The 25397-nt window shown below is 41.3% G+C and overlaps 1 protein-coding gene across 7 annotated transcripts in view; it reads left to right on the plus strand.

Annotated features, from left to right (window-relative positions):
• The window catches only part of inpp4b (inositol polyphosphate-4-phosphatase type II B), a 190901-nt gene that overhangs the window by 63957 nt on the left and 101547 nt on the right, over positions 1-25397 (plus strand). For 4 of the 7 annotated variants that reach the window (XM_085409653.1, XM_085409654.1, XM_085409655.1 and 1 more), the window contains one exon: positions 14135-14214. In XM_085409653.1, coding sequence (XP_085265779.1) covers positions 14135-14214 — 80 coding nt within the window. Of the gene's footprint in view, positions 1-2424; positions 2663-6319; positions 6685-9600; positions 9990-14134; positions 14215-25397 lie in introns of those variants that run through there. The other 3 variants (XM_085409658.1, XM_085409660.1, XM_085409659.1) reach the window with 3 other exon arrangements.

Here is a 25397-nt window from a genome sequence, read left to right on the forward strand (position 1 = left end):
AAAGACTCGGTGCTGTTTCCTGCAGTATATTGCAAGTAAACCTGACAAGTTTGGGATCAAGTTTTGGGTGGCTTGCGACCTAAAATCCAAGTACACAGATGCAAAAAAAATCAGGCCACTGTGCGATGTGTTCACTGCTACAGGTACACATGTGGTAAATGCAGACGACAGATACCGTGGCAGTGCCAGGATTGTGAGTGATTGCTGAAAATGTTGAAATGTACTCACTCACTTTTTATCATTATTTGTAAATATGTGTACAAATGGTTGGTTTTTTGTACTGTTTTCATCAATAAATGTCAGCAACAAAGGACATACAAAGGACATGTGTTGATTTCTCCCTAAGATGGCAAACTGAAACACTCCACTCCCCCACCCCCTCAATCACTCACCCCCACTCCCCTCCCTCCAGAATTCCTAGGTAACGACCTAATATACATATGAATGACTCCAGCATTTGACTGACTGCTCTCCGGCTTTTAAAGGTAGAAACGCAAAATGATGACTCCGCGGGGGTCTAAGGTAGAAAACCAAAATGACTGCTCTCCGGGGGTCTAAGTGATACTGCACATCACACGCTTTGCTAAACACTTTGAGTCATTTGATTGCATGTGAGTTCTCTGTGTAACTTTGTACAATGTAAAATGTTACATTTAGTGGTATCTGGTCAAAGGAAATTTACTTCTTTGGTTTACAGTCAAACATATTTTCCTTGATGATTAATAATTTGAATAAATAAACCTTTTAATTTATATATTTCAGCTGCATTTTACTCAGAATCACAGCTCCATGCTTATGAGGGAAAAGAATCATTTTTGCATGCATCCTGTGAACGTGGAGACTAATATGAAATCCACCAGTCTATTCTAAAAAGTTTTGCACACAAAACCTTCCACCCACACAGCTGCTCCAACAAGCAACACATTTCGGTTTAATCCATTGAGTTGTGCTTGAATCACACTCGCTAAGGGATGAACGCTCCCAGGTACAGAGTGCATGCTGTAGCCTCGGGGTAAGCCTCACTATTCAAACATGTATGTACAGTGAGGATGCGCTGAGCCCCGGATTCGGCTGCATAGTGAAGTCATTGAGGAGTAGACTCTCTAGATCTTATGAGGCATCAATCTCTGTCTTTCTGCCTGTCTAGGCTGTTAACCACCTCTGGGCTGCACCATTGATCTCTGTAATTGTCTCCCACTCTTCAAAGGGAGCTAAGAGTTGGTTTGATCCGAGCTGTTTACTTTCACAGCCACTATAGCTCTGCTCTCTAAAGAAGTGAGCTATCAACCACTTCAGGCATGAGCTAGCATATTATAGCACCATTATTGTGTGTCTGAGCATGTGAGTGATTGTGCAAGAAGAAAAAAAGAAAAGCAAGCCAATGTGAGAGAGAACCCGGCACAGCCTGTAGCCTCGGGGTGAGCTAGCAGCTTCTTGCTGTTACGTAAGGGCAAGAAATTGCAAGCAGGATATTCCCTGTGTTCTAACCACGGGGATCTAACGAAATTAGTGCAAGGAACCGGATGCTGGATTGTGCACAAAATTATAGTCATTGTTTGTCTGCTTTCTTGATATTGAGTACTGAAAGCTTCATACTAATGCCTCCACCAAGATGACAGCAAAGTGACAAGTGTGATATGTAGCATCGCAAGATGTTTTGGGTGTGATAAAAAGATAACAGCGTGTCCCTTCTGAACCTTGCAAAGCAAATTTTTTTGTGCTATATTTGTGGGCCTCAGCTTGAACTGCAGAGTCAGAATAGAGGAAGTTCTTACCCACCAGCTTTAGCAGATAAGAGCTTTGCAATAAGCAGCTGATATTTAACGTTTGCATGCTGTAACCGTTTGATCACATGGATCTGCCTCTGCTCACAGAGCCAAAAGCAGTGTATTAAAAAGTAACCCGATCAAAAAGAGACTGGCGTGATGTGCTGTAATTTCAATGTAGTACTTAAGTCCAAGGATGGGGATTTGGATGAGGCAGTACAGTCTGTAGACCTGCTACCAAGTCATGTTTACAGACTGTGAGTGAAGGGAGCCTTGATTTTTATCACCTAGTCTGCAGTGGGGTTAGCTATTAAAGTTTATGAAGCAAAGCCGAGAGCGTGGGGGGGAAAGCACCGGTGGTATGCTTCCAGCGTACCAAGGGCATGATGCAGTTTCTTTCTTTTTCTTTCTTCAACCTGGAGCTTTTACCAGTGAAACAGCTGTACATGGGAATCAGCATTTGCAGTTTAGTACAGAAACACATGCAGGCTTAGCACCAAAACACTGCTTCTGGGAAACGTGTTAGCAGATAGTTTGGCTGGACACTAAAAGGAACCCAGTGAAGTAAGAAGGAGCAGAAAGAGAGGCAGGGAGAAGTGAAACGCTAGAGCTAGAGCATCACGAAGGGATTCATGTTTGGAGGCAAGCATTGACAAGTTGAAGAATGTGTGAGCAGGTATGAATGTTGAGTGTGTGTTGCTTTTGTTACGGAGAATCACAGACTCTCGGGAAGCTTAAACTGTTTTGTGAGGAAGAGAGATATTAAGCTGTCCGCTGCTGTGTAGTATTTATCATACAAGGCTCTATAGATCGCCGTGTATTACAGAAACCGCAGGAGACAGAATGCTAAAGGGAGCTTCCCTTGGAGGAAACCACTGTCTCGCAGCAGCCGACTTGTGAGTATTTACCTCTCAGGTTGAAAAGACGAGCTTCCTTTGAGTGCTCGTCAAAGTGCAAAAATGCCTTGCTGGATTCTTTAGGTTTAAGAAAAGCAGGAAGTATCTCATTTTAAATGCTTATGAGAATTGCTGTCATTATATTAAACATGTGTATTATTCTGGAAATACATGTTCTGACAGAAAGCTTTATTTACTTCTCACTTCTTCAGGTGACAGTGTTGAGATGTAACGTGTGATTTTTGTTGAAATGTCACTGGTATAACACAGGAATCTGATCGAAAAGCAACTCTCACATGTGTTCTGTTCTGGTATACTGCAAATATAGATCCAGCACAAAGAGCACATGTGAGAGTGGTAAAATCATTCATTGGGGAAGCTCCAGCCTTCTAAAATATAGATACTTGATATTCTGTGCCACACTATCAAAGCCTCCATAATAGGCTGAGATAATGATTGAGTTTGTTTGTCATTGCAGCCCATTTCAGCACAGTAATCTGTGCCCCTCAAACATTTGGCTAATTAAACTAACAAATGCATTTAGTACTGACATAAGTGTATGGCTAAAACTTCAATTTTAATAATGCTCAGATATTAAGATATTGATTCAGTTCTTAATCACCACGCGTGGTAATGTGTGCTTGTAGTACACTAAATGATTTTGTTTAAGAATTGACTTTCCTTAAGCCTGTGCTATAATGGCAATTTACAATCATCTGACTCTGGAGATAGATAAGAATTATCAGTGAATTATGGAAGCACAGGAGTGAAGTCATGGAAAGCTATGCCAATTAAAAGCCCACTTCCACAATTTTCCACTCAATAATCTATACAACTATAGTTAACAAGGATTAAAGTTTTGCTTTCTTTTATCAAAGCCAAACCCAGAAGGCATTCATCTCTCCTGTTTCATTTTCATGTTTGCACAACAAGGCAGGCTTGTGTTACAGTAGGTGCATTTGATGCCTTTGACAGATTTTCAGAAGTTATTCATAAAGCAGTCATAAATAGTAAAAAAATATTAATAAGGCACATAATTGTGAGGGAAAAAAACCCCTAGAGGAACACATAAAAGTGTTTTCTATCAAAGAACAAATCAGCAATATTTAATCCAGATAAGTCTGCTGAACACTTCTTAGAGCACGCACGCAACGCCTTAGGACTAGCGTAAGTAACAAAACAAGAAGTACACAGAAAGGAGCCTGCTGTAATATTCCTATACCGGCCAGACCATTAAAAATCATGTAATAACTGTATCAACTGCATCGTTTGAGGCCATTACATCAAAATGCATTAAATAAAGGCTTAAATAAGATAGACCTGATTGTAAAGGTTTTAAGGTTGTATACATATCAGGACATAATAAAAATACCAGGTCCTTTGGATGTTTGAAACTAAAGGTAAATACAACTTCAAGTGAACTGCAAAGCATGACATATTACACTGTGATTTTGTTTATATAACAAAAAACCAAAAAGATCCAATTGATTAACTGATCATTTCTTCTAAAAGCACAAATTTGGGCAGTTTGTTAGTTTGGAGCATTCAGATGTACCAAAAAGGAAAGACATTAGCAATGATCCTAGAGAAATAATTGTTGCTTCCCATCAACCTGGGAGAGGTTTTACAGTCAGGCCATTTCCAAACAATCTGATGTCCATCGCTCTATAATGGCAAAGATCATTGTCAAGTAGAAAACCTTCAAGGGGGATGTCAGTCTATCTGACATCTCACTAAATGCCTCCCAACGTGGAAATAGTTGGTGGAAAGGACTTTGCCCTTGGAGTCATTCAGTCGCCCATGAACTCTTCTGTATAGCAAAGTATTCAAGAATCAAATGTGGAGCCATCTGTCCGACAGCTAACACCTGGCTGAAACTGGGTCATGCAACAGGACAATGATCCAAGCGCAGCAGGAAACCTAACATAACAACAGAATGAGTGAAAAAGAAAAGAATTGAGGTTTTGCAATTGTACGTACTTTCTACCATCGCTGCACATAAGACCCCCGCTGACGAAAACCAAATTTTAAAACATCCACATCAATCAATCAATCAAAATTTATTTATATAGCACATTTTAAAGACCGAAGTACACCAAAGTGCTTTCCAGTAAAATCATGATACAGATAAAAAATCACAATATGAAATATAAATTACAGATATAAATAAAATATAAAAGAATTGCCTAATCTAAATGCAAAGCCAGTGGATGTTTCCACTCTGTATGCTAAACAGAGCAGTCATTACTTTAAACCACTCACATGTAAAGTTAATACTATTGACCATCTCATTAGAATGCAGTGTTCCTGTGGGAAACACTGGGTGCCTGCCATCAATGTGTGCATTACTTTCACACTTAATATCCACAATTGCTGAAAACCAAACACCTTCTCCGTGGGAATGGCACACCCTAATGCCTCATACCATCCAGATTCCCATCTAATTAAGCGTTCACTGGATGTGCCAGGACAAGCTGTGAAGGACCCAACCCTCAACCTTTAGAACCTAAAGGAATCGCAGCACCCTGTGACAGACACCACTCTCCATCCACACAGGTTACCTCAGAGCTGATTTTGCACCATGAGGCAGAAAACTTGTCAGAGCTCTAAACTGGAGATAGGTTTCCTCTGACGTTATCAACACATGATTAGTTGCGAGATAGCACAGGCCTCATATAAAAGGAGATTTATTGACTTCTAGGCAACCATCTGCAATAGTGATGGGATTTCCGGCTCTTTTTAGAGATCCGGCTCTTTCGGTTCGGCTCACTAAAAAGAGCCGGCTCTTTCGGCTCCGAACCGGCTCTTCAGGTTGTTTTGTTGCTTTAATTAATTTATTATTAACAATAATATAAAATTATGCACAAAAGGAATTACTAACGTAAAAACAAGTGGTTTTATTTATATATGTTTATATATAAATATATGCGGTGGCCCCTAGAGACAAAACACGTACAAACTCCAAAACACATTTCTAGCATGAACTGAACTTCCAAAGCAGAGCTACTAGATCACTTAAATTACACAATTGAAAGCATGTGTGTATTGTTTGTATATTTATACACAGGCACTCATATATATATTCAAATAATTTAAAAAAAAGTTCATTTACCTGTTATTACCACACACCAAATCCGGTCGTTGGTACTTGCTGGCTTGTGTAGCCACAAGATAACAAAGGCTCAACACTGCGCCCAGCATCCTGGAGCACTTCTGTTGTCTTTTGTACGTGTTTTGAGTTTTTATGTGCTTCTGAGTTTTTATATGCTTCTGAGTTTTTACGTGCTTCGGAGTTTGTACGTGTTTTTACGTGTTTTTGGAGTTTTTACGTGTTTTGGAGTTTGTACGTGTTTTGGAGTTTGTACATGCTTCAGAGTTCGTACGTGATTTGAAGTTTGTATGTGCTTTGTCTCTAGGGGCCACCGTAAATATACTTTTATTTATTCACTCCACATAAAATGTAATAAATAAATCATATAATACAAAAATCAACTATTCACATTTCAAGTTTTAACTATTTAAATTTTCAGCTTTTTCCTTTCACAAATTTAAAGTGAAAAGAACACAAAACACTGCAAACCACAACACAATTAAATATAAATTATAATATGAAAACTAAAAGAACATGCATATTCTCTGTCATATGGACCTGCATGAATAAACTTTCTCAATCCTTTATCATCTGCAACCGAAAATAGTTGTGGATGATTACTATACCTTTCTAATGTTGTTGTCCCTGCCTCTCTTTCTCTCTCTCTGGCTCTGTTCCTGTGCTACTGAGTGTAACTACCGCCCCTCCCCCCTCTGCCCAGCGTAAAGCACAAGGCTCGCGTGCAGAGTGAAGCGGAAAAAAAGTGCGAGAGAGAGGCTGAGAGAAAGAAAAAAAAAAAAACCCACGTGACGGCTCGCGATAAGGAGCCGGCTCGCGTCGTTCACGTCAAAGAGTCGGCTCTAAGAGCCATTTCGTTCGCAAACGACCCATCACTAATCTGCAATCCTGTCTCCTCCTTGGTCAGTGCACTGTAAGTATCCAGTTTTTTTGTTTTTTATAGTGTTTGTGCAGAGTGGGCTCAAGGTGAATGGTAGGCAGGCTGCTAGAGGCGGTGATTAATTTTCATATCAATAAATCTGTGGGTAATAAAGAAGGTAAAATTGTAGAGTCATTCATAAGCTATTTTAGGGGATGGAGGGATTCTTCTCAAAATAAAAAATGAACTTCTAAATATGTCACCTTAATCAGTGCCAAAAGCTTTAATTCAAACCAGTACATGAGCGGCGTTGGTGCAGAATAGTTGTCTTTCTGTGTAGAAGTATTGCAATAAAGAAAGAGATGGCAGGGGTAAAAAAAAAGTGTGTGTGAGGGGGCAGATCAAAAGAAGAGGAATGAGGTCAAGGTAGACACTATGAAAGAATAGGTCGGGGAAGAATGCAAGGACAATGTCGATTGTAGACAGCTAAGAATGAGAACACCCGGGGAAAACACAACCCAGTGCTTTTGTCTGTGCTCATCCGGCTTTGGGGTGACTGCTTGCTTGAGATCCCTCGTTGCCGTCTGTTCGAAGACTTCAGCTGCCAGTGGCATTTGCTCTATCGTCTTTGCCCAGGCTAACACATTGACTGCCTCCAGAATTATGCAAGGTCACTGAACGTGTGTTTAATGTGCTGGTTGGGGGGTAAAAGTGATTAAAATTAGCGTAAATAAAGGAGCACTTTTTCTTTAGGCTTTTCATTTTTCATTTCACTGCCAAGAGCTTCAAATATTTTAGTATTTTAGTATTTAGTATTTATTTATTTATTGTCATTGTCAAGAACAATGAAATTGCGTTTGGGGCTTCCATACAACCCAAAAAAAGAAGAAAATAATAAATACCCCTTAAAACCCAAGTGTACATATTTAACCCAGTGTGACTCCAATGCAATAAGACAATCCTTAGCAATAATGTTCGTAGAAATTCAGACAAAGACCTGAGAAACATGACAAAATACAACAATGCAACCCATTCAATATTATTGTACTGTGAGATATGATATCAGATATGATAGTTATCTATTTAAGAAAGAGGGGGGGGCAGGAGGGGGAAGAGAATAAAGATATGATGCACCAATGCAGACCAGTTCATTGCTATTAAGAAGTTGGATATGGTTATTGTCCGTGAGAGGGGGGCAGAGAGTTCAGGAGCCTCACAGCCTGTGGATACAGGCTGTTGGCCAGTCTGGATGTTCTGGCCTGTTTAGACCTGTACCTTCTCCCTGAGGGCAGCAGATGGAAAAGGTGGCGCGCAGGGTGATGTTGGTCCCGCAGGATACTGTGCACCCTCCTCAGACAGCGAGTGGGGAAGATATTACTGATCTCTGGCAGACTTGTTCCAATAATTCTGCCAGCTTCTTTCACCACCCGCTGGAGTGCTTGCTGATCGGCCTTGGTGCAGCTGGGGAACCATTTTAACTGCAGTACTGTAGGTAGCTTGCGAGTCAAATCCCCGCTACTCTCAGCGTGCTTTCCAGGAACTCACAGTTATGATCCGCAATATGTCAAACATTTCAAGCTTCAAAGTACGGCATTAAACACGCTCCGTTGCCGTTTGCTTGAGACATATTTTGAACAAGCTTTGGATATAGGATTCTCCATGCATGCAGTTACCCCCCAAAACCGCCTCTGGTTCTCTGAGATTCAAACTAATTCCTATTCTGTGCTGTAATTTAAAATGGGAATACACTGAAGAAAGGCCACAAAAGACATCAGTAATCACTGACAAAAAAAAATAGCAACCAGCTAGAAATGCGCAAATGGATTTGGCAGGAGCTCTTGTGTGCATAAATTCTTTTTGCAGAGTCAGAGTAAGCAGTTTGTTAGCAGTCTGGGAAGGATCTCGGATAATCTTTTGGCAGGTATGAGTCCATGCATCAGTCTCTGGTTTCCACTTGCCATCACGGGTCATCAATCCTCATGGCTTTAAAGGCAGAGAGACTTTTTAAAATCCAGTGTTTCTGCCCAGCATTTCCTTATTTCACACCCGGCCAGTTAAAAGGTTAATTCCTAATCGCCATGGCCTCCGGTGTTCGCTGCATTTGCACCAAGCGATGTGTACTAAAAAATAACAGGTGTTTTGGTGGGTGGGTGGGTGAGTGTGTGCATGAAGTGTTTCAGTATGCGTGCGTGTCTTATTGTGTTGGCTTGTCTACCTGCCGTGGGTGATAAGGGCCAGTGTGGAGGATTGCCTTTTGTTCCAGAATTACTCATCCCTGTGTCAGCGTGGGAAATTTAAACCCCGCTTAATCTCCGTTTCAAGCTCAGATGCTGGTTAGAGCCTGAGCTCGGTGTCGCGTGTTGTTGTTCACCATTGTCTCTGAGCTTCTAAATGCATTGATGTTTCTATCAATGCATACCCCCCCCCCTTTCTCTCTCAGCGGCAGCTGCACGTGTCGGTAAATATTTGAGTAAAAAATTTAGAGAGAGTCCTCTCGTGTGATCCTCGAGCACGCCAGGGTTCGTTTTGAAGTGTTTATCTGTATGTAAACACACACCTACACGCGTACCTTCCACCGTGTGGTCAGAATTCGTGTTAATTCAAGCAGCCATAACAAGTGTCTCTTTTCCTGTTGGCCATCTGAGTCACAGGCTGCAACCGAAGTGTGACACACAAGTCTGTGTCTGTGCGCTCCCTCTTCCTCCCTCTCTCTCACTAGATATTTCCCCCTATATTACTCTATATCTCTCTCCCCTTTTCTGTGCTGCTATCTTGGTTTTCTACCCATTAATTGTCAGTCTTCCTTCCTTTCTGCCTCTTCCTCTTCTCTGTTCCACCCTCCTCCTCCTTCATCCCCCTCTCTGTTTGTATGTGTCGACTCTCTGCTTCCCTCCCCTCCTGTCACTCCCTCCTCCACCTCTCTTTTTCTCTCTCTCTCTCTCGCTGGTCTCGCTTACCAAGCAGGGCACAGCAGCAACAGCAGTAGCGGCAGTAGCTCACTCTAGCCAGTTCTGAGACACAGCGGCGGCTGCAGTGTGCATGTCAATATGTGTGTGCGTGTGTGTGTGTCACGGTTTACATGTTTGTGTCAGCCAGTGTGCCTGCTGCTCTTTAAAGAGTGAATACAACGCATCCATGGAGTTACTCTAACGAAGGGACTGGAGGGAGATATGTAAGAGGACCATCCTGGAGCTCATTAAGAGGAAGAAGGAAGACATAACATCACTTTTTTTCCCTCCCCCGTTTTCTCTCTTCTTTATTTCAGCCTCTGTTTTTCTGTCAGACTCTCCTCACTTCTATAGCTCTCCTTTCACTGTCTAACTTGGTGTGCTGCTGCAAGGATTCTGTCAAACACAACTGTAAGTGGACTTCATCGTGTGCGTGCGTGTGTTTATGTGCTGCATGTATTTGCTGTGTACCCTCACACTCCTTGTCAATTTTAACTTGCTGTAGCTGTAATTCGCGTCTGAGTGCACATATTTGCATGCCACGATAAAGTGCGTGTCGTGACATCTCTAATGACTTAATTAGGCCGATTTGCAGAGCCCACTTTGTAGTGAGGGAGCAGCGCGTCCATGTAAACATTACTGACCTCCGTGGTGCAGATCTGTTCATAATCACAAATGTTAATAATACTCCTGATGCGTAGTATTGTGCCAAACTGTCACTGCTGCCATTTATCTAAAATGTCACTTGTTGGTGTGGCATGTGAATGAATGCCCTCTCCTCCAGGTATTCTCTGCAGCTGGTGAGTGTGTGCGTGAGGGAGAGACAGACAGGGAGAGAAGGAATGATTGAGAGAGTCTTACTGGGTGCCTGTGTATGTGTGTGTGTGTGTCACTCTGTCACCCTGTCACCCAGGGCATGGAGAAAAATCAATAGATCTACAGCTTGAGTTGGGCCGTTTACCTCTGTCAAGTGATGAGCAGACACTGTGGCCTTCAAGGGTCCGCAGACAAGTGCTCGGGATGCTGTGCAGACCCGCAGTCCGTCAGCTCTGCGTGCTCCTTTCATTTTTCGTACATGATTGATCTTGTGTGCTTTTGAGAGCTCTATTTTGTTACTTAAACCTGACTCTTTCCTTTCTTTTCTTTTTTTTTTCAAAAACTGGCGACAGAGACCATACGTCAAAAGTTTTTCTTTTACCTCCCCAACTGGCGCCACTATTAGAGCTAGCCAAGGGAATGAGTAAGAGCAGGTGAAAAGACTGATAGAAAGAAGACAGAGCCAGAGCATGCAGGATGGGAACAGAGGTAGACCGTCATAATCAATCCTCCATGATCCTGGAAGAGCATCATTTGTCTTCTTTTCTCACTCTACTCCTCCTCTTGCCCTCATCTTTCTCTCATTTTCGGTGGTATAGCTACTTTGATTTTGAGTAAGAACACCAGTCTCCAGAGCTTCATTACTTTTAAAGCCTTCATCGTGAGGGGCCATAAAAAGATTCTAAGGAATGGATTTGCCAGACATTTTGTACCGACTTGCGAGTAATGGCTATGGGGGAATATAATATTCCTCCACGGTGTGTAATGGCCTTCTGTGCCTTGTGCTCTGGGTTATCAGGGCAAACTGGGATTGGCTAAAATCCGTCAGTGCTGAAGAATATGACATTGTGCATGTTAAGCTGCGCCTGCTGGGGATCCTAGCTCTGTTTAATTCATAAGAACACACCACTATGCTGCATAAACTTGTAACTGAATGCGATGCTCGCGTTTGTGTGTCCAGGAGATTGGGGTTGTTTTTAAGCATTGCACTGACCTTGTGTTTTGGTATGTTCCCCTTTCTCTACTGTGTTTGCATTCATTTGTTTTCCATCTTGCGACTGGATAGGGCAGAAGAATGTGTCTGGGGCAGTGTGTTGCCTTAAGAATATGGGGATTTGTATGGGGTAGCAGGAAAATGCCGGGGAGGAAATGATTGAGAGAAAAGGTCACTAGACAGGATGCCCTTTTTTTTTTTTTTTTTTTTTTAAATCTGATATAGGAAACTGCAGAGACCCAAAAAGGGAGGGAGAGAAAAAGCAGTGCAATGTTAGGAAAAATGATTAGAAGTGAAAGTGTAGCTAAAAGACCAAAGAAGTGCTATAAATTGTGTTAACTCAAACATTAAGCTTTGCTTCTCATATATCAGCTGCGACTCCAGTCATGACTTAAATGTCCCATTTCCACAGGCTGACAGAGCATTGTTTGTGACCTTTTCTTTGTAGGTGGAGTGTAAAACTGTGTGGTGTTTTACTCTCCACCTCTGCTTTCAATCACAAACAGTAGCGTCCAGCTGGGGCCTTTCTAAGTGGAGTTTGGATGTTCTCCTTATGCCTGGATGAGTTGTCTGTGGGCACTCCAGCTTCCTTCCACAGTCCAAAGACGTGCATGTTTGGCCTAATTGGTGATTCTAAATTGGTTATAGGTGTAAAATGGAGTGTGACTGTGATAGCCCTGTAGACCGTAGATCTATATACAACCTCTCACCCGGGGGCATCTAAAAACAGGACTGATGGACGGATAGATCATAAACTATATAAAAGATGGATGTATCCACCATGATGTCACTCAATGGTTTATGACGCTAATAGATAGTAGTGTTTGTCAATAGTAGGCTTTGTTAGCAAGTAGTATTCATAGACAGTATGGACACATTGCACAGAAATACAGTCTAATTGTTGCTAAGTAACGTACTATACAGCTAAAATAGTGAAATTTCACTCACCAAACTCAGGGATAAACTTACTTATTGCTATTTATTAGACTGTACTCTTCCCCCACCAATCTGATGGCCAATCCTCCCTGAGCCTGGTTCTGCCAGATTTCTTCCTGTTAAGAGGGAGATTTTCTTTTCCACTGTTGCCAAACCACTTGCTTATGGGGGTCATATGAGTTCTTTTTGTGTATTATTTTTGGGTCTTTACTTTACAATATAATGTGCCTTGAGGAAGCTGTTGTTATGATTTGGTAAACAAATTGGTAACTTTTAAAAATAAAATAAGATAAGATAAGAGATAAGATAAAACTTTATTAATCCCTCGGGTGGGTTCCTCTGGGAAATTCGGTTTCCAAAAGCACAGCACCAACAAAAGTTACAGAGTTACAGAATATTATATATATATATATATATACACACACACACACACACACACATATATAAATACAGAGACATATATAAATAAAATATGCGAAGGGGATAAATAGAATAAATAGGAATAAAAATAAAAATACAAGTGAATTGCACATTTCGAGTATTGAGGTCTATTGCACCATTGACTATTAACAAAAGTATTGCACAAAAGGTATTGCACAGTGAAGTGAAGAGGCACTACAGCTTAGTTGTTCCCCCCTCCTTTGTCCACCTGTTTCCCCTCCCTCTCCCCTCCAGAGAGGAGTTAAACAGTTTGATGGCGTGTGGGACAAAGGAGTTTTTAAGTCTGTTAGTTCTTGTCTTGTCTTCACCCCCACATGAAAGTTGTTATGAAAGGGGAAGTTACCATGCAGTGAGGATGTTCATTTTAAATTTAAGCACTTTAAGAAGTGACAGGAAGCTTCAAGTGGCCATTGGAGGAACTGCTGTTTTTGACACTTTTACTCTCCGCCGTCTATCGACTAGAGATAGTTTCTGGTATAGCAGTTATTATTATATTTCAGGTTTTCTTCCAGTTAATTCTGCAGACGATGTTGTATATTTTAAACTTTTTTTTGCATTCATTTAAAAAAACTGACTTCACTTTCTTCATCTTCAGAGGCAGGGCAAAGCCTTTGACAACAATATGTAAGAACAGACAGGAGCGAGACACAAACTGTTACATGCTGCTATTTTTAGTTTTGGAAGAGCCATCAGTAGCGTATAAATGTAGGATTTATAAACAGCAAAATTCTGGGAGAAAAAAAGGGCTGAAAGCATCTTGATTGTGTGCGGATACTTTAATTAAAGTGTCTCCCTCATTATGATGAAATGCTGGGAATCACCTTTGTACCTGTTGTTAATTACCTACATGTTAGAGGTTTCTGCAGCAGCAGGAGCAGCAGCCTGTGTCCTTGGCACAGTCGCAGCCCTCCCCCCTTCCTATACAAGTTTTCATGTTGAAGGTGTCACATGCAGGTGCAGGACTGTAGGTGTGAGTAGACGTGCACGTATCTGGCCATTCCTGTTAAGGAAGGAGGGAACGTGCGCGTAGCCTAGAAATGTGGATCATCTCTCTTCGTTACCGATGGGCTCGTCCCCTACCTCTCTCTCCATGACCCAGTTCTCGTGTGCTGACACCCCGTGTTCATACTGTGCCTGCAGCAAACACATGTTGTCGGAGCAGAGAAAGGAAAGAAAGCGGATTAAAGGGAGACAAAAAAGGAACTTGTTTTCAGAAGTTTCAGAATTGTACTTGGCAAATGGCTTGTGCTTGTTGCTATCACCTCTATGGTGCGACCAAAAGAGGAGTTCGGTTGTTTTTTTTAATTGTTTAACTCTTTACCTGATACTTCATTTACGGGCTTCTTTCTTCTTTGTCCTGTATTTACAGAGCAGCTTCCTGGGTAGTGCCACATTTTCAGTTGGAGATCTTCTGAGGGCAAAAGATGAACGACTGACCTTGAGCCTCAGGTAAGGGCATGTTTCCGTCCCGCTCGCTGCTGGACCGTATCCCTCAAACCTAAACTCAGACTTGTGTGCATCTTCTCTTGAAACTTAGCTGGCAAAGGAAATCCATCCACAAGAGCAATTTTTAGGAGAGCTCTGAAAGTTGCCAGGGCTTTTTTTTTCAGGGACGATTTGTTAGCAAGTGAGAATAAAGTAGTGCTCTAATCATCTTTGTTTTTTTGTGGAAAATTGAAGTGGAAATAACTGATTTTTTTTTCCTAAGAGGCTTTTAAATGAAAAAATGACAAGAAATTCCAGTGTGATGTCCGTAAGAATAAATATATAGCATCTTTCCCCCACACCAATAACACTTCTATGTTTGAACATTAGATTCTGAAAGTCAGTGGACGTTGCAGGGCACACGCTTACTTAAAGGGTTGTGAGGATATAATCAGTAATTTCACCACAAAGAAGATCGCTTGTTTGCCTTTTAGGGGGGCACATTGTCTCATCGCAAGCAACAGATAAGCTTTGGTCCTGAGCATTATTAATGCTGTTCCCTTCTTACAAACTGCTTGACATGACTATTAAGAGCTAGCGCGGAGATATGTAAATAAATAGCTGGCGCAGTTTGAAAGCCATAAAATTGCGTTTTACTGTTAGGTTTGATGATTTCACCCAAGGGGAACCTAAATATTCTGTTTGGGAGAAGATTACAAAGGAGCATTTGAAATGAACATCTGCTGATTGTTTCAGGCACAGAGCGAGGATAGCGTTAGCTCGATGTGCAAACTGAATGCAGTCTTTGTGTCGGTTTCACAGGAAACTGAGCTCGAGTAATGTGGAATCTCTGATGCCACTCAGATCAGGTGGACACCAGTTGCACACCTACATATTGCAGTTGTGCACTTGATTCATTTTTTTTTTTTACGTTTGCAAATTAAAAACAGGAGGATTTGTAATTATTTTTTGCTTCTCCTGTTCCATCTGCTGCAATAACACGCAACCCAACCTGCTCATCTTTACCAACATGGCCCTGAGTTTGAAGCGCTAACATGTCCACAGGTTTAGCTGACATTTAAAGAAGAAATTGCACGTGAAGACACATAAACAGACCCATCGCTAATGCTGAATGTCGCAAGGCTTTTCTAAACCATCAGAGCAGTGAAATTTTTTTCTCGCTAATAACTACTCGGTGACGATCGGTGATAATAATCTCCTGCTGACATTGCTTTATCTGTCCAGCTACCACTTCTGCAAAGGAAGGTGACTTATAAGGTGTTGCTCAGTAAAGTGTTACTCAGCGACGCTGCACATTTTAACCCTATCATAGCGAAGTGAATCCTTTTTGATACATGAGTTTTTGTCAGTTATTGAGACTAATACATTATCATTAAAAAGTAATGCAAACAAAAGGAAATTGCACACTAATTAAATGTCAGATGTAGCAAATATGACAGCTGGCAATTATTTTGTAGTTCAGTCTTTACATTGTTAACATAAATTTCATCATCTGGTATACTGCCTTGTAGCAGCTAAATTTGAAATGCCTGCTTTTATGTGGCTCCTTTTGAAACATGGACTAGGATTAAGCATCTAATTTCCACAGTAACCTGTGACCGACCCACCGTACCTTTGGAGCCTCAAGTCCAAAGCACGTCCACAGAAATCCAGCTTGAAACAAAGATTCTGCTCTGAACACGCGTCTTGATTATAACAACCACGATGAGGCTGTTTCTGACTGAACCAGTACTAGTGGGTGTGCGGACAGACGTAATCGTTATTTCAGTGCCCACAAAGACGGTCCTTTGATAGGTAAAGTAATCACAGATGGTGGTCTTGAGTGTGCAAGCCATATTGCAAAAGATACATGGAGAAGGGTGAAGGTCATGAGCGTTACCATGGAAACCGGAGACAAGTTCCCAAGTAGTGAAACCCAGTAGGTCAGTGCGCAGATATATTTGTATCTTCCTAAAATGCTCACACACGTGTATTTGTTCTTGCTTTGTTCTACGTCCTTGAGTCCATGGATCACGATCACAAAACCGTCACATTCCGCTTTTGTTCTGAAGGTCCGCTGAACACGCACAGTGCCTTATGGCTTTTCTTCCTCTTATGCAACCAGTGCGTTTGATTTAATAGTCAGGACGCTCTGCCTCCACCTGTTAACTGTTAAGATGAATCCGTCTCCTGTTTGTATTGTCAGGCTGAATTTCCCTTTTCCGTCACGCTCACAGTTGTGTTTGAAAGTACACCCCTTCGGCAATCTACTCTTTTTATTTCCTTCTTCTTTTTTCGAATTTCTTTTGTTATGCTTTTCATTTCCTGTAGGTGATCCCAGGTCACAGGGTATAATTGTATCTTGCACGATTGACTATATGAGCTGCAGAGAAGAGAGATTACGGGCCCCCTTTCTCCGTCTGTGGGCATTTGTGTTTGTGCATGCACACATTTTTGCACAGGTTGTTCTGAACAGCAGAGTATTGTCATTTCACTGCTCTGTAGTTGTACCACATTGTTGGGTTTCTTCTTTTTTTTTCTGTTTGGCATAGTGGGTTTTATTTCTGAGGATAACATGAAGCCACCACAAAGCATTTTTAAAAAAATCCAAAATCAACAATCGCCTGCCTATTCAAGGCCTGCTGTTACTGTGCTATCTTTATCACTGCTGCTACACCTTTATCCACCTGCACAAGCTGAATTCAGCTTGTTCAGCTATATTCTCTGAGGTGGCGTTGCCCGAGACTCTGAAAAGGGGTCAGAAAACTGAGTTCTGCACACAAATCATATTGATTTTTTTTTAACTTTCATCTTTGCTTTTCCTTTTTTTCTTTTGTGTTAAGGGTTAATTTGACTTTTTCAGGGTTTTGGTAATTTCTTCTTAGGTGAAACTTCAGAAAACCTTTCGCTGAACGATGTAAATACACTAACCAGCATGCTTTCAAGCCAAATAACTCGGCAAGAAAAAGCACACAGCACACTGTACTGTAATACAGTGTTCTGCTTTACAAGAACAATCCAAGTATTCATTCTATTTTTAAGTAGCTTAAAGTAAACTTGTGGCGCACTAAACAATGTCTGTTACCACATTAAAAATGTTTCCTACAGAAACGCACACATGGAGTCATTATGTCCCAAAGAGCTGTTGGTGGTGTGGCGTTGGAGCCCAGAGGTGTTACACTGACACCCTGCGATGCATGTGTAAGCCATCCAGACACACCAAGGAGAGTGCCTTTTATTTGATATGCTGTTTGCATGTTGGTTCATGCAGCGAGAAAACATTTCAGAGATGAGGAGCTTTTCGTGAGTATGCATGATTCATCCTGGGCTGTTTGACCTGGTGAAGAGTCTGTGATTCACAGAGCGGGGCACGAAGTCTGCGACACTGATGTGAGGCAGGAACGCGATTCATTCTGCCCATTACAGGAAACAGATGCTTCATTTTAACAGCGTCCTAATGCCCACTCAGTCGGTTGTTGCAGAAAGTCAGTTAATTTGAGCTGCTTCGCTCGGAGGAGAGAAAAGGGGAGCGCTTTATCTCGACGAGGCAAGGATTGATTCCCTTCAGTGAGTCTCAAAACCAACATGACTTTGACCAACTTCGCTTCATAAGCTCTGGGTTTATATTGGTGCTGAGCATAATGCATGTGGAGCTGAAATTGTTGGGTTTTTTTGCCCAAGTTCACTCTGTTACAAGGCTGTCCACCTCAGAGCTCGCTCCTCATTCCCACAAATTCTTTGCATCCCGGCTCCTCTCTCAGGTCTCACGCTCGCTTTCATGTGCGGCTGGTTAGGATGTTTGTCACGGATTGTTTTTGTTTTTCCGTAAGGTGCAACCGGTTTGATTTAGGTCACTTTTTCCTTCTTTTTTTTTTTCTTTATTTATGAAACTTCCTGTCAGCTTCGTGTCGAATGAGCGCGCCTGTTGGATACGAGGACTCGGCCCGTGTGAAGATCTTTCTCTTTTTGTTGACACCAGAAGCCGCTGAAGTGATGATGAGAAAAATCTTCCCTTCCTGCAGCCTCTCAAAATGACCAAAAAGGAAACACATACAGAGGCCCATCAGACACTCAGCGGCGTACAGACAGACGCACGCTCGCACATGTCTTTAAAGAAAACACAGTTGGGCAAACAACACCAGAAAAGGTAGTTAGAGTTTGAAGTTTGCACCTTTTATTAATCAAAGTTTCTGTTTAAAGGGAATTATTGATGACATAGGTTGCTCGGCACATAAATTCCGCTCTAGTTTGCCTGGTGGTAATTTTTGTAACCCACCTGCAACATCTATCTGAAAAGATTTCTTTTTAAAACAACCTCATGTTAAATATCTTCTCTCAAGGTTTCCATCTCTTTGGTATTCTTAGAAGAAGATGGAAATAGAGGTAATCAAGGCTAGAGTTTGGAACCTGAAAACAAGGGTCATGAGATATCTGTATGCCGTCGTGTGCACATGGCTGCCTGGTCATGTGTATTTGTCTTTCAATCTATATTGCATCAAAGCAGCATGGCTTGCGTTTTCCTGCCTGAGGTTATACCTCTGAAAACTCACATAACTCCTCACAGCCCGCACCGCTTGCTGTGAAACACGAACGGCATTATATCCAGTGTTTTAAGATGCATTTGTCGAATTCTTGGCATGCTTGTTCATTTTCCATAATGTATGTTCGCTGCGCAATGCGGGATGCAGTAATGTTTTTGCCACTTAGAGGCGGCAGAACAAGCTGTAAACACAATATTGACAAATTACCACCGTGTGCATTTAGGCAATGTGTTAGTTATTAGTTTTAGCAGCTTATTTGCACATTCAGGCACTGCAGAGAAATTTTTAGCACATTTTAATATGCGCCCTCGGTTTCCGTCTGGCTCACGAACATCCAGTGTTACGTCACGTGTCATTTATACTCAGTTGTTGCTCGGTTTTGGGTTACAACCAAAAGAAATACCGGTATTGTTTTCTTGAACTGACTGCCAGATTCCTTTATGACCTTTACCCACACAGAATGTGGAGCCACTACAATAACTAATCACCATCATGTTTGAGTTCTTAATTACCTGCTGATTGCAAACAGAGATCCATTGATTGCATACCTCTGATATTTATCAGAACAGCTCACCATGTAAAATTACTACATGGTGAGCTGTTTACCGGCAGTTTATCCGTGAAATGCCATTGGGCGTTTAGCCTTGTTAGTTCGGACTCAGTGGACACATTCGTCGGCTTGTATTCTCGCTCTATCACGTCTCTGCAAGCTCTGTAGACATTTAAGACATTTAAAATAACTGGATAACAATTGCTAAGTAACTACTAGCTGTACTTGTTTGTCCCTTCAGTGTAAAGTTCATCTCAGACAGATTGTATATAGCCTGGTTTCAGCAGGGATGAACAATGAAGCCACTGTACAAGAGGAGCTGCAAAGATGTCAGTGCTGCAGAGGTCTCTCAATAATGCATGTTATATATACACAGAGGAAGAAAGATGATTATTGCATAAACATGCAATTGCCCAATTAGTGACAGAGTCTTCATACTGTTATTTCAGCAATAGTTTGGCCCTTGCTCTTGTTCTGTTGCCCTCTCAGTCTCTCACACTGTAGTTCCCCTTTTGCACTTCTTGTTATCACTAAAACTTTATGCACTCAGTAGGAGAGGCACTCTCTGACCCAGTTCTAGAGCACAGTTTGAGATTTGATTTTGATAAGAATTTGTATGCTTGTGTTAGTGTGTGCGTGGCTGTGTGTACGTGTGTATTGGAGATTTACCATGGCGAGGCTACATTATCACAGACCAGTGCTTTTGCTGCCTGGCTTCATGGCTTATTCATCCATTCCCATTAGATAGGCCCTTTCTTTATTGTCCCACCAGCACCAGTTTAGCCTGCTATCATTATAATATCATTTTACCACCCCAGAGTCCTTTGTATTATGCTGTCCCAATTCTCATGCTTTTCCACAGACAGCCAACTCTCCTTTACACTGTATCCCCCGTGGCTGATTGTATCGGAGCCTGACCTAAGAGTCTAAAGATCAACTGTCTGATCCAGTTATACTGGAGAAAAATTGTGGCTCTTGCTGGAGCCGTGAGTATGGTCACACTCGTGCGTGTCTGCTTTTGTATTTTTCACACGTTAATCTTGCCCTCCTTTGTTGCACACACCCACATATATGCTGTCACTCTCTTAGCATCGGCATGAGATGCTCAGCTCCAAACAGATGAATATTCATCTATTTTTAAAAATGTAAATGGAATCGAATGAGGTGTGTGATTTTTTTTTTTTTTTTCCTACCGTAAAAATGTCTTTATTTATGGCTTCTTTGTTTTATCAGTGCAGCAGTGAATGGAAGAACATATGTACTGAAGCGGTTAGAGGAGACTAAAGGACACTTAAGGCTATGGCATTTGAGTGAACGGCTGGTGGGAAATGTTTTATCTGTAGTCTGCACATGGAGAGGAAAAGAACTGTTGGAAGCAAGTTGGTGTGTGTGTGTGATGAATCATCCAGGAATGCGTTTAATGTATCACTTCATGCGCACACAAACACAGACTGTATGTTCTAGTTAATATTATTAACACGCAGAAGATATTTAAAGGTGGGTGGGGGCAATTTGGGGCTAAAATAAATGCACACAAGACTTCCTCATTTTTACTCCTTCAACACTAAAGCTGGTTTATTCGCTGCACATTGTTCTGCATAATATGTGAGCTCCCCCAGGAATGAGGGCTCATGGGCTGAATATGAGAATAATAAACTCGGCTAGTGCAGCTCAGCGGCATTATAATGCAACTGAGTGAAAAACTGTTAAATATGTATATAAAGTTTACACGGGAGTCTGTGCAGTCCCCTGAACTCAACCAAGTACAGGTTTACTGCTTCCACAGGAAAGAGGAGGCTGATCAAAAGCACTTGAATAATCGATCATCAACTAGTGTGAGCGCCTCTGTAAAAGCACAAGTTGTGGTAGTTTACTGGTCTGTACGATTCAGGTGTGTGTTGAATGAAGCAGTCTTCCTAGGACTTGATGTCCCATTTAATTCAACCCAAGGTCAGGCCATGCAGCGCTTAGAAGAACCCAAGTGCTACAGGCGTCAGCCACCATGTTAAAAGTTCATGAGAGTGCAATGAGAAAAAAAGACTGAACAAGTAAGGCTTGTTTTGAAGTACAGCTCATGTGTGCAAAGTTGCATCTGAACAAACCACAAAAACAATGACGAGACGAGCAGACAAGACCAAAGTGGAGACGTGTGGCCACAATACACAGCAACCTGTTTGTTGAAAACCAGCAAGCAGCAAAAACGCCTCATACCAAAATGTCAAAGGTAGTCATTGAGGGTTGGTCTTGCATTTGATTTGCAGCCATATGACCTGAGCACCTTGCAGTTATTGAGTCGACCTCTGTCAAACAGTCTAAAGCGACGATCGTAGTTAGGTCATAAAATAGGATAATGATCCAAGCACAGCAGAAACTCTACAACAGAATGGCTAAAAATCAAAGAATGAAGGTGTTGCAACAGTCAAAGTGTGGACCTCAGCCTGACCAAAACGCTGTGGTTGACCTTAAGAGAACTGTGCATAAATAAATACCCACAAGCCTCAATGAAGCAATCTTGTGAAGAAGAGAGGGCCAAAATTTCTCAAGAGCCATGTGCGAGACTGATTAAGTCATTCAAAAAATGATTAACTTAGCTAATTGCTACTAAAGGTGCTTCTTCAAGCTGCACTTAGTTTTTCACAGGACTGCATAGAATCCTGTGAAAAACAGGAAAATATTTTTTTCACCTTGCTTTAATTATTCGGTCATGACTTATTAACAATGCCCATAAAGTGTAACGGTACATCAGGGATACCCTAAACTTACTATAGAGCCCTTAGGCTAAAATTGATATTGAACAAGGCAATCGTGTTGTGGTAGCTCAAGGTCAGTCATTCCTCAGGTTCTTCCTGTACATCATGTCTTTGCAACATAACACTAATAGGTGAAAGAAAAGGAAAAATTAGATGCGGCGTGAAGAGCCAAAGATGGAGGAGAGAGATTTAATAAGTCTGGCCCAATGTGGTTCTGAGGCATGCTAGGGGCACAGCTCATGCCAAGAAATAATGGGATAATAATGAAGACAATATGGTGGGAAGAAGAGGCGAAGACAGTAAGTACATAAAATCATGTCTGGCAGGTTTCTGTTTGTTTTTTTTAATGCCATCCTCTTTTCTTTTCTTTTGCCTTAAATTGTAGTGTGCAATAATTCAAACCCCCTGCTGGGGCACTGAACACAGAGCTATGCAATCTGCCCCTTTGCTCCATCTCTGATGTTTCACACATGCCTCGGAGGACATTCTTGTCTGCCTTCCATTATAATAACTTTGGCAATTTGAATGCATATAATGTCTTTAAAAAAATCAAATGTTTCACCCATTGAAATAATGCTGTATGCTGCTTCCTAAACAATATAAGATTAGGGCTGTGCGATATGACCAAAATCTCATATCCCGATATAAGACATCTATCCTCCCAATAACGATATAAATCACAAAAATTTTGTACGTGGAGTCGGGTGTTTTAACCGATGCATGAAACGATAAATTTTTAGACATAAGTTGTAACGGCCGCCGTTTTCTTTGTGAGCATTTATTACGCGACGTGCTGCAGGGAAAAGCCTGTTCTAACGTTTGAGTCTAAGGTTTATTTTTTAGCAACTGACGGCTCTTTTTTGCTTCTCATCTGTAAACTCTCTGCATACTCGTTCACGTGATTCAGTTTATTTTGAAAAGTCTCAACAGGATCTTGAGCTTTATTGTGAAAGGTGTATGTGGAAAATAAACAAGCGGACACGCGATGGTTTTACCGTTGTTGTTGCTAACGACAACGCATAAAAACAGGCGCTTGTCCGTCAGTAGTGTGGTTATATTAAATATAAGAGAAAGAGAGAACTTTAAGAAATTAATATAGCCACTACAGTGACCATCAAAACAATGAAAAAATATTGCCGTAAACAGTTTATTTTGCGACACCACGAAACAAACGGTAGACGTTTTTATATCGTCATCCGATATAAATCGTTATATCGAACAGCCCTATATAAGATTATAGACTGAATAAATGTACACCTTATAAATATGTCAAATTAAAAATAACACACAACACTACCACTATGTGTAATATACATGTGTATTTCCATTCAAGTGATGTTGAGTGTAAGTGCACACGCATGTATAAGTTCCCAACCCGTTGTGGTAGATGGACCCCCCCCCCCTCCCGAGCCTGGTTCTGCTGCTGGAGGTTCCTTCCTTGTAAAAGGGAGTTTTTCCTTCCCACTGTCGCCAAAGCCCTTGCTTACAGGGAGTCATATGATTGTTGGGGTTTTCTCTGTTGTGTTATTGTAGGTTCTACCTGTATAAATAAAATTGAAATTGAAATGTTGCGTGATACACTCTGGAAATCCCGTTTCAGATCTTTCCTTCCAAGAGCGTCCTTGAATGTGATACTGCATGATTAAATATAATTGTTAATTAATTATATAATAATTAAATGATTAAGTAAGCACAAGGGTTGCACGTGTACAAAAGCCCTACTTATCAGGACGACTTTTGACTTTTGCCATCCAGCTTCATTTATAAAGCCCTGCACATCCACACGGTTGTTATTCTGTTATTCTGGATAATAACGTCTCTGCTCAAGGTAGGGCTAGGAAGAGCTACACCAGTGTTTACATGATATCACGAAGTGATAAGTCACGGTACAGAGATGTAAACTCTAATGAGCCAAAGTAATTAATATGTATGGGTGAATAATACCTGGGAAATGGCCTTTTAGCTATATTATAATAAGCAGGATTTTATTTGGATTCCCAGACTGTACAAATCCCTCAACTCGTATGTTTAAAACATGTTTCGTCCATCGTTGCGCGCTCCTGTTGCCAAGATAACGCTGCTGCCGGATTTGTTTTGGTGTCTGATTCCTCTAACCTTGGGAAATCTCTAGAGTCACCAGCTCATCACCGTAACAAGCGTCTCAACAAACAAGGGTAACACACATCTGTTGGACTTGTGTTTGTCCAATCATGCATGCTGCATATCCACTGTGACATGTATCTTCCATTAGCATAACAAGAAGCTCGTGTTGACTCATAATGTTGACACTGTTTGTAGTAAACTGCGAGTTAGGCTACACTGCGGGGATGTACTGCTCGGGTGCTTTTCTATTGTTTTGTTCACCCACATTTACATAAGTGGCCACTCAGGTCTGGACACAAAAAGAGTCGGGATATGAGCGTGGATTTGTTGTTTTAGGCAAACGTGTAATCCCACAAATACAGAAACACAAACACACCACAATGGCTAGTAGATATGTGTCCAAATCCTCCATTTAATAGTCTCTATGTTTTTATGATGAAGGCTGACTGTAACTTTGCAAAGTCTAAACTGAGCCTAGCTGCTGTAGGTCAAGGTCAAATATTTATCTGGTAGCCTTAATCCAGTAAGAGTAAACCACACATTTTATTTATGTACAGTGGGTTGTTTTCTTTTAATTTTCACTTGTGAGAAAGAGGGTGAGAGGGAAAGCTATAAGTTAATTGTAAAGAAAGACATATAAATATATTGTATATATGTGTGGATGTGTGTGTGTAGGGCTGGGGGGTTGGACTGGGGGTTCTTTGCCTATCTCCCTTTTGTGTACATGAAAGAAAGGAAGCACAGAGAATCTATTATTACTATTGTATACAGACCACTGTTTGCATAAATGTCTCATTTCTATGCTGCTCCATATTAATCTGAAGTTATATATTTCTGGGAGACGTATAACACCATGCCCAGTGTCTTTTGAACACACTGGGAAGAAGCCTAGGCAGAATGATAACGCCCTGCCCGGTCTATATCAATGACCTGTGTCAATACTGCTCTTAAATCCCTTTCATTTACAGCGAATGGGGAAGCAAGCTGTGTGCTGCCTGCCATTACTGTATCTGAAAGCTAGTTTTTGATAGCAGAGTTATGGCTGACCTTTCTTAGCGTGCTTTTTCATACAGACTTGTAGTATCTTGGGGAGAGTTATCCTGAGACTGACTGTTGTTATAACCTCAGTCTGCTTCTTAGAGTGTGTGACTGTAAATACTGCATTTTTCTTTTTTGAGTGTGTTAAATGTGACTTTATTGAGCTTTAAATTGGAATCCCGGTGGTCCAGTGACCATGTTGGAATGGCTGAAAAGCATTTTTAA

Source organism: Rhamphochromis longiceps, linkage group LG6 (assembly GCF_057381845.1).
Source record: "Rhamphochromis longiceps isolate RC_006_pf linkage group LG6, R_longiceps_female_GT1.1, whole genome shotgun sequence".
Classification (NCBI taxonomy): Eukaryota; Metazoa; Chordata; class Actinopteri; order Cichliformes; family Cichlidae; genus Rhamphochromis; species Rhamphochromis longiceps.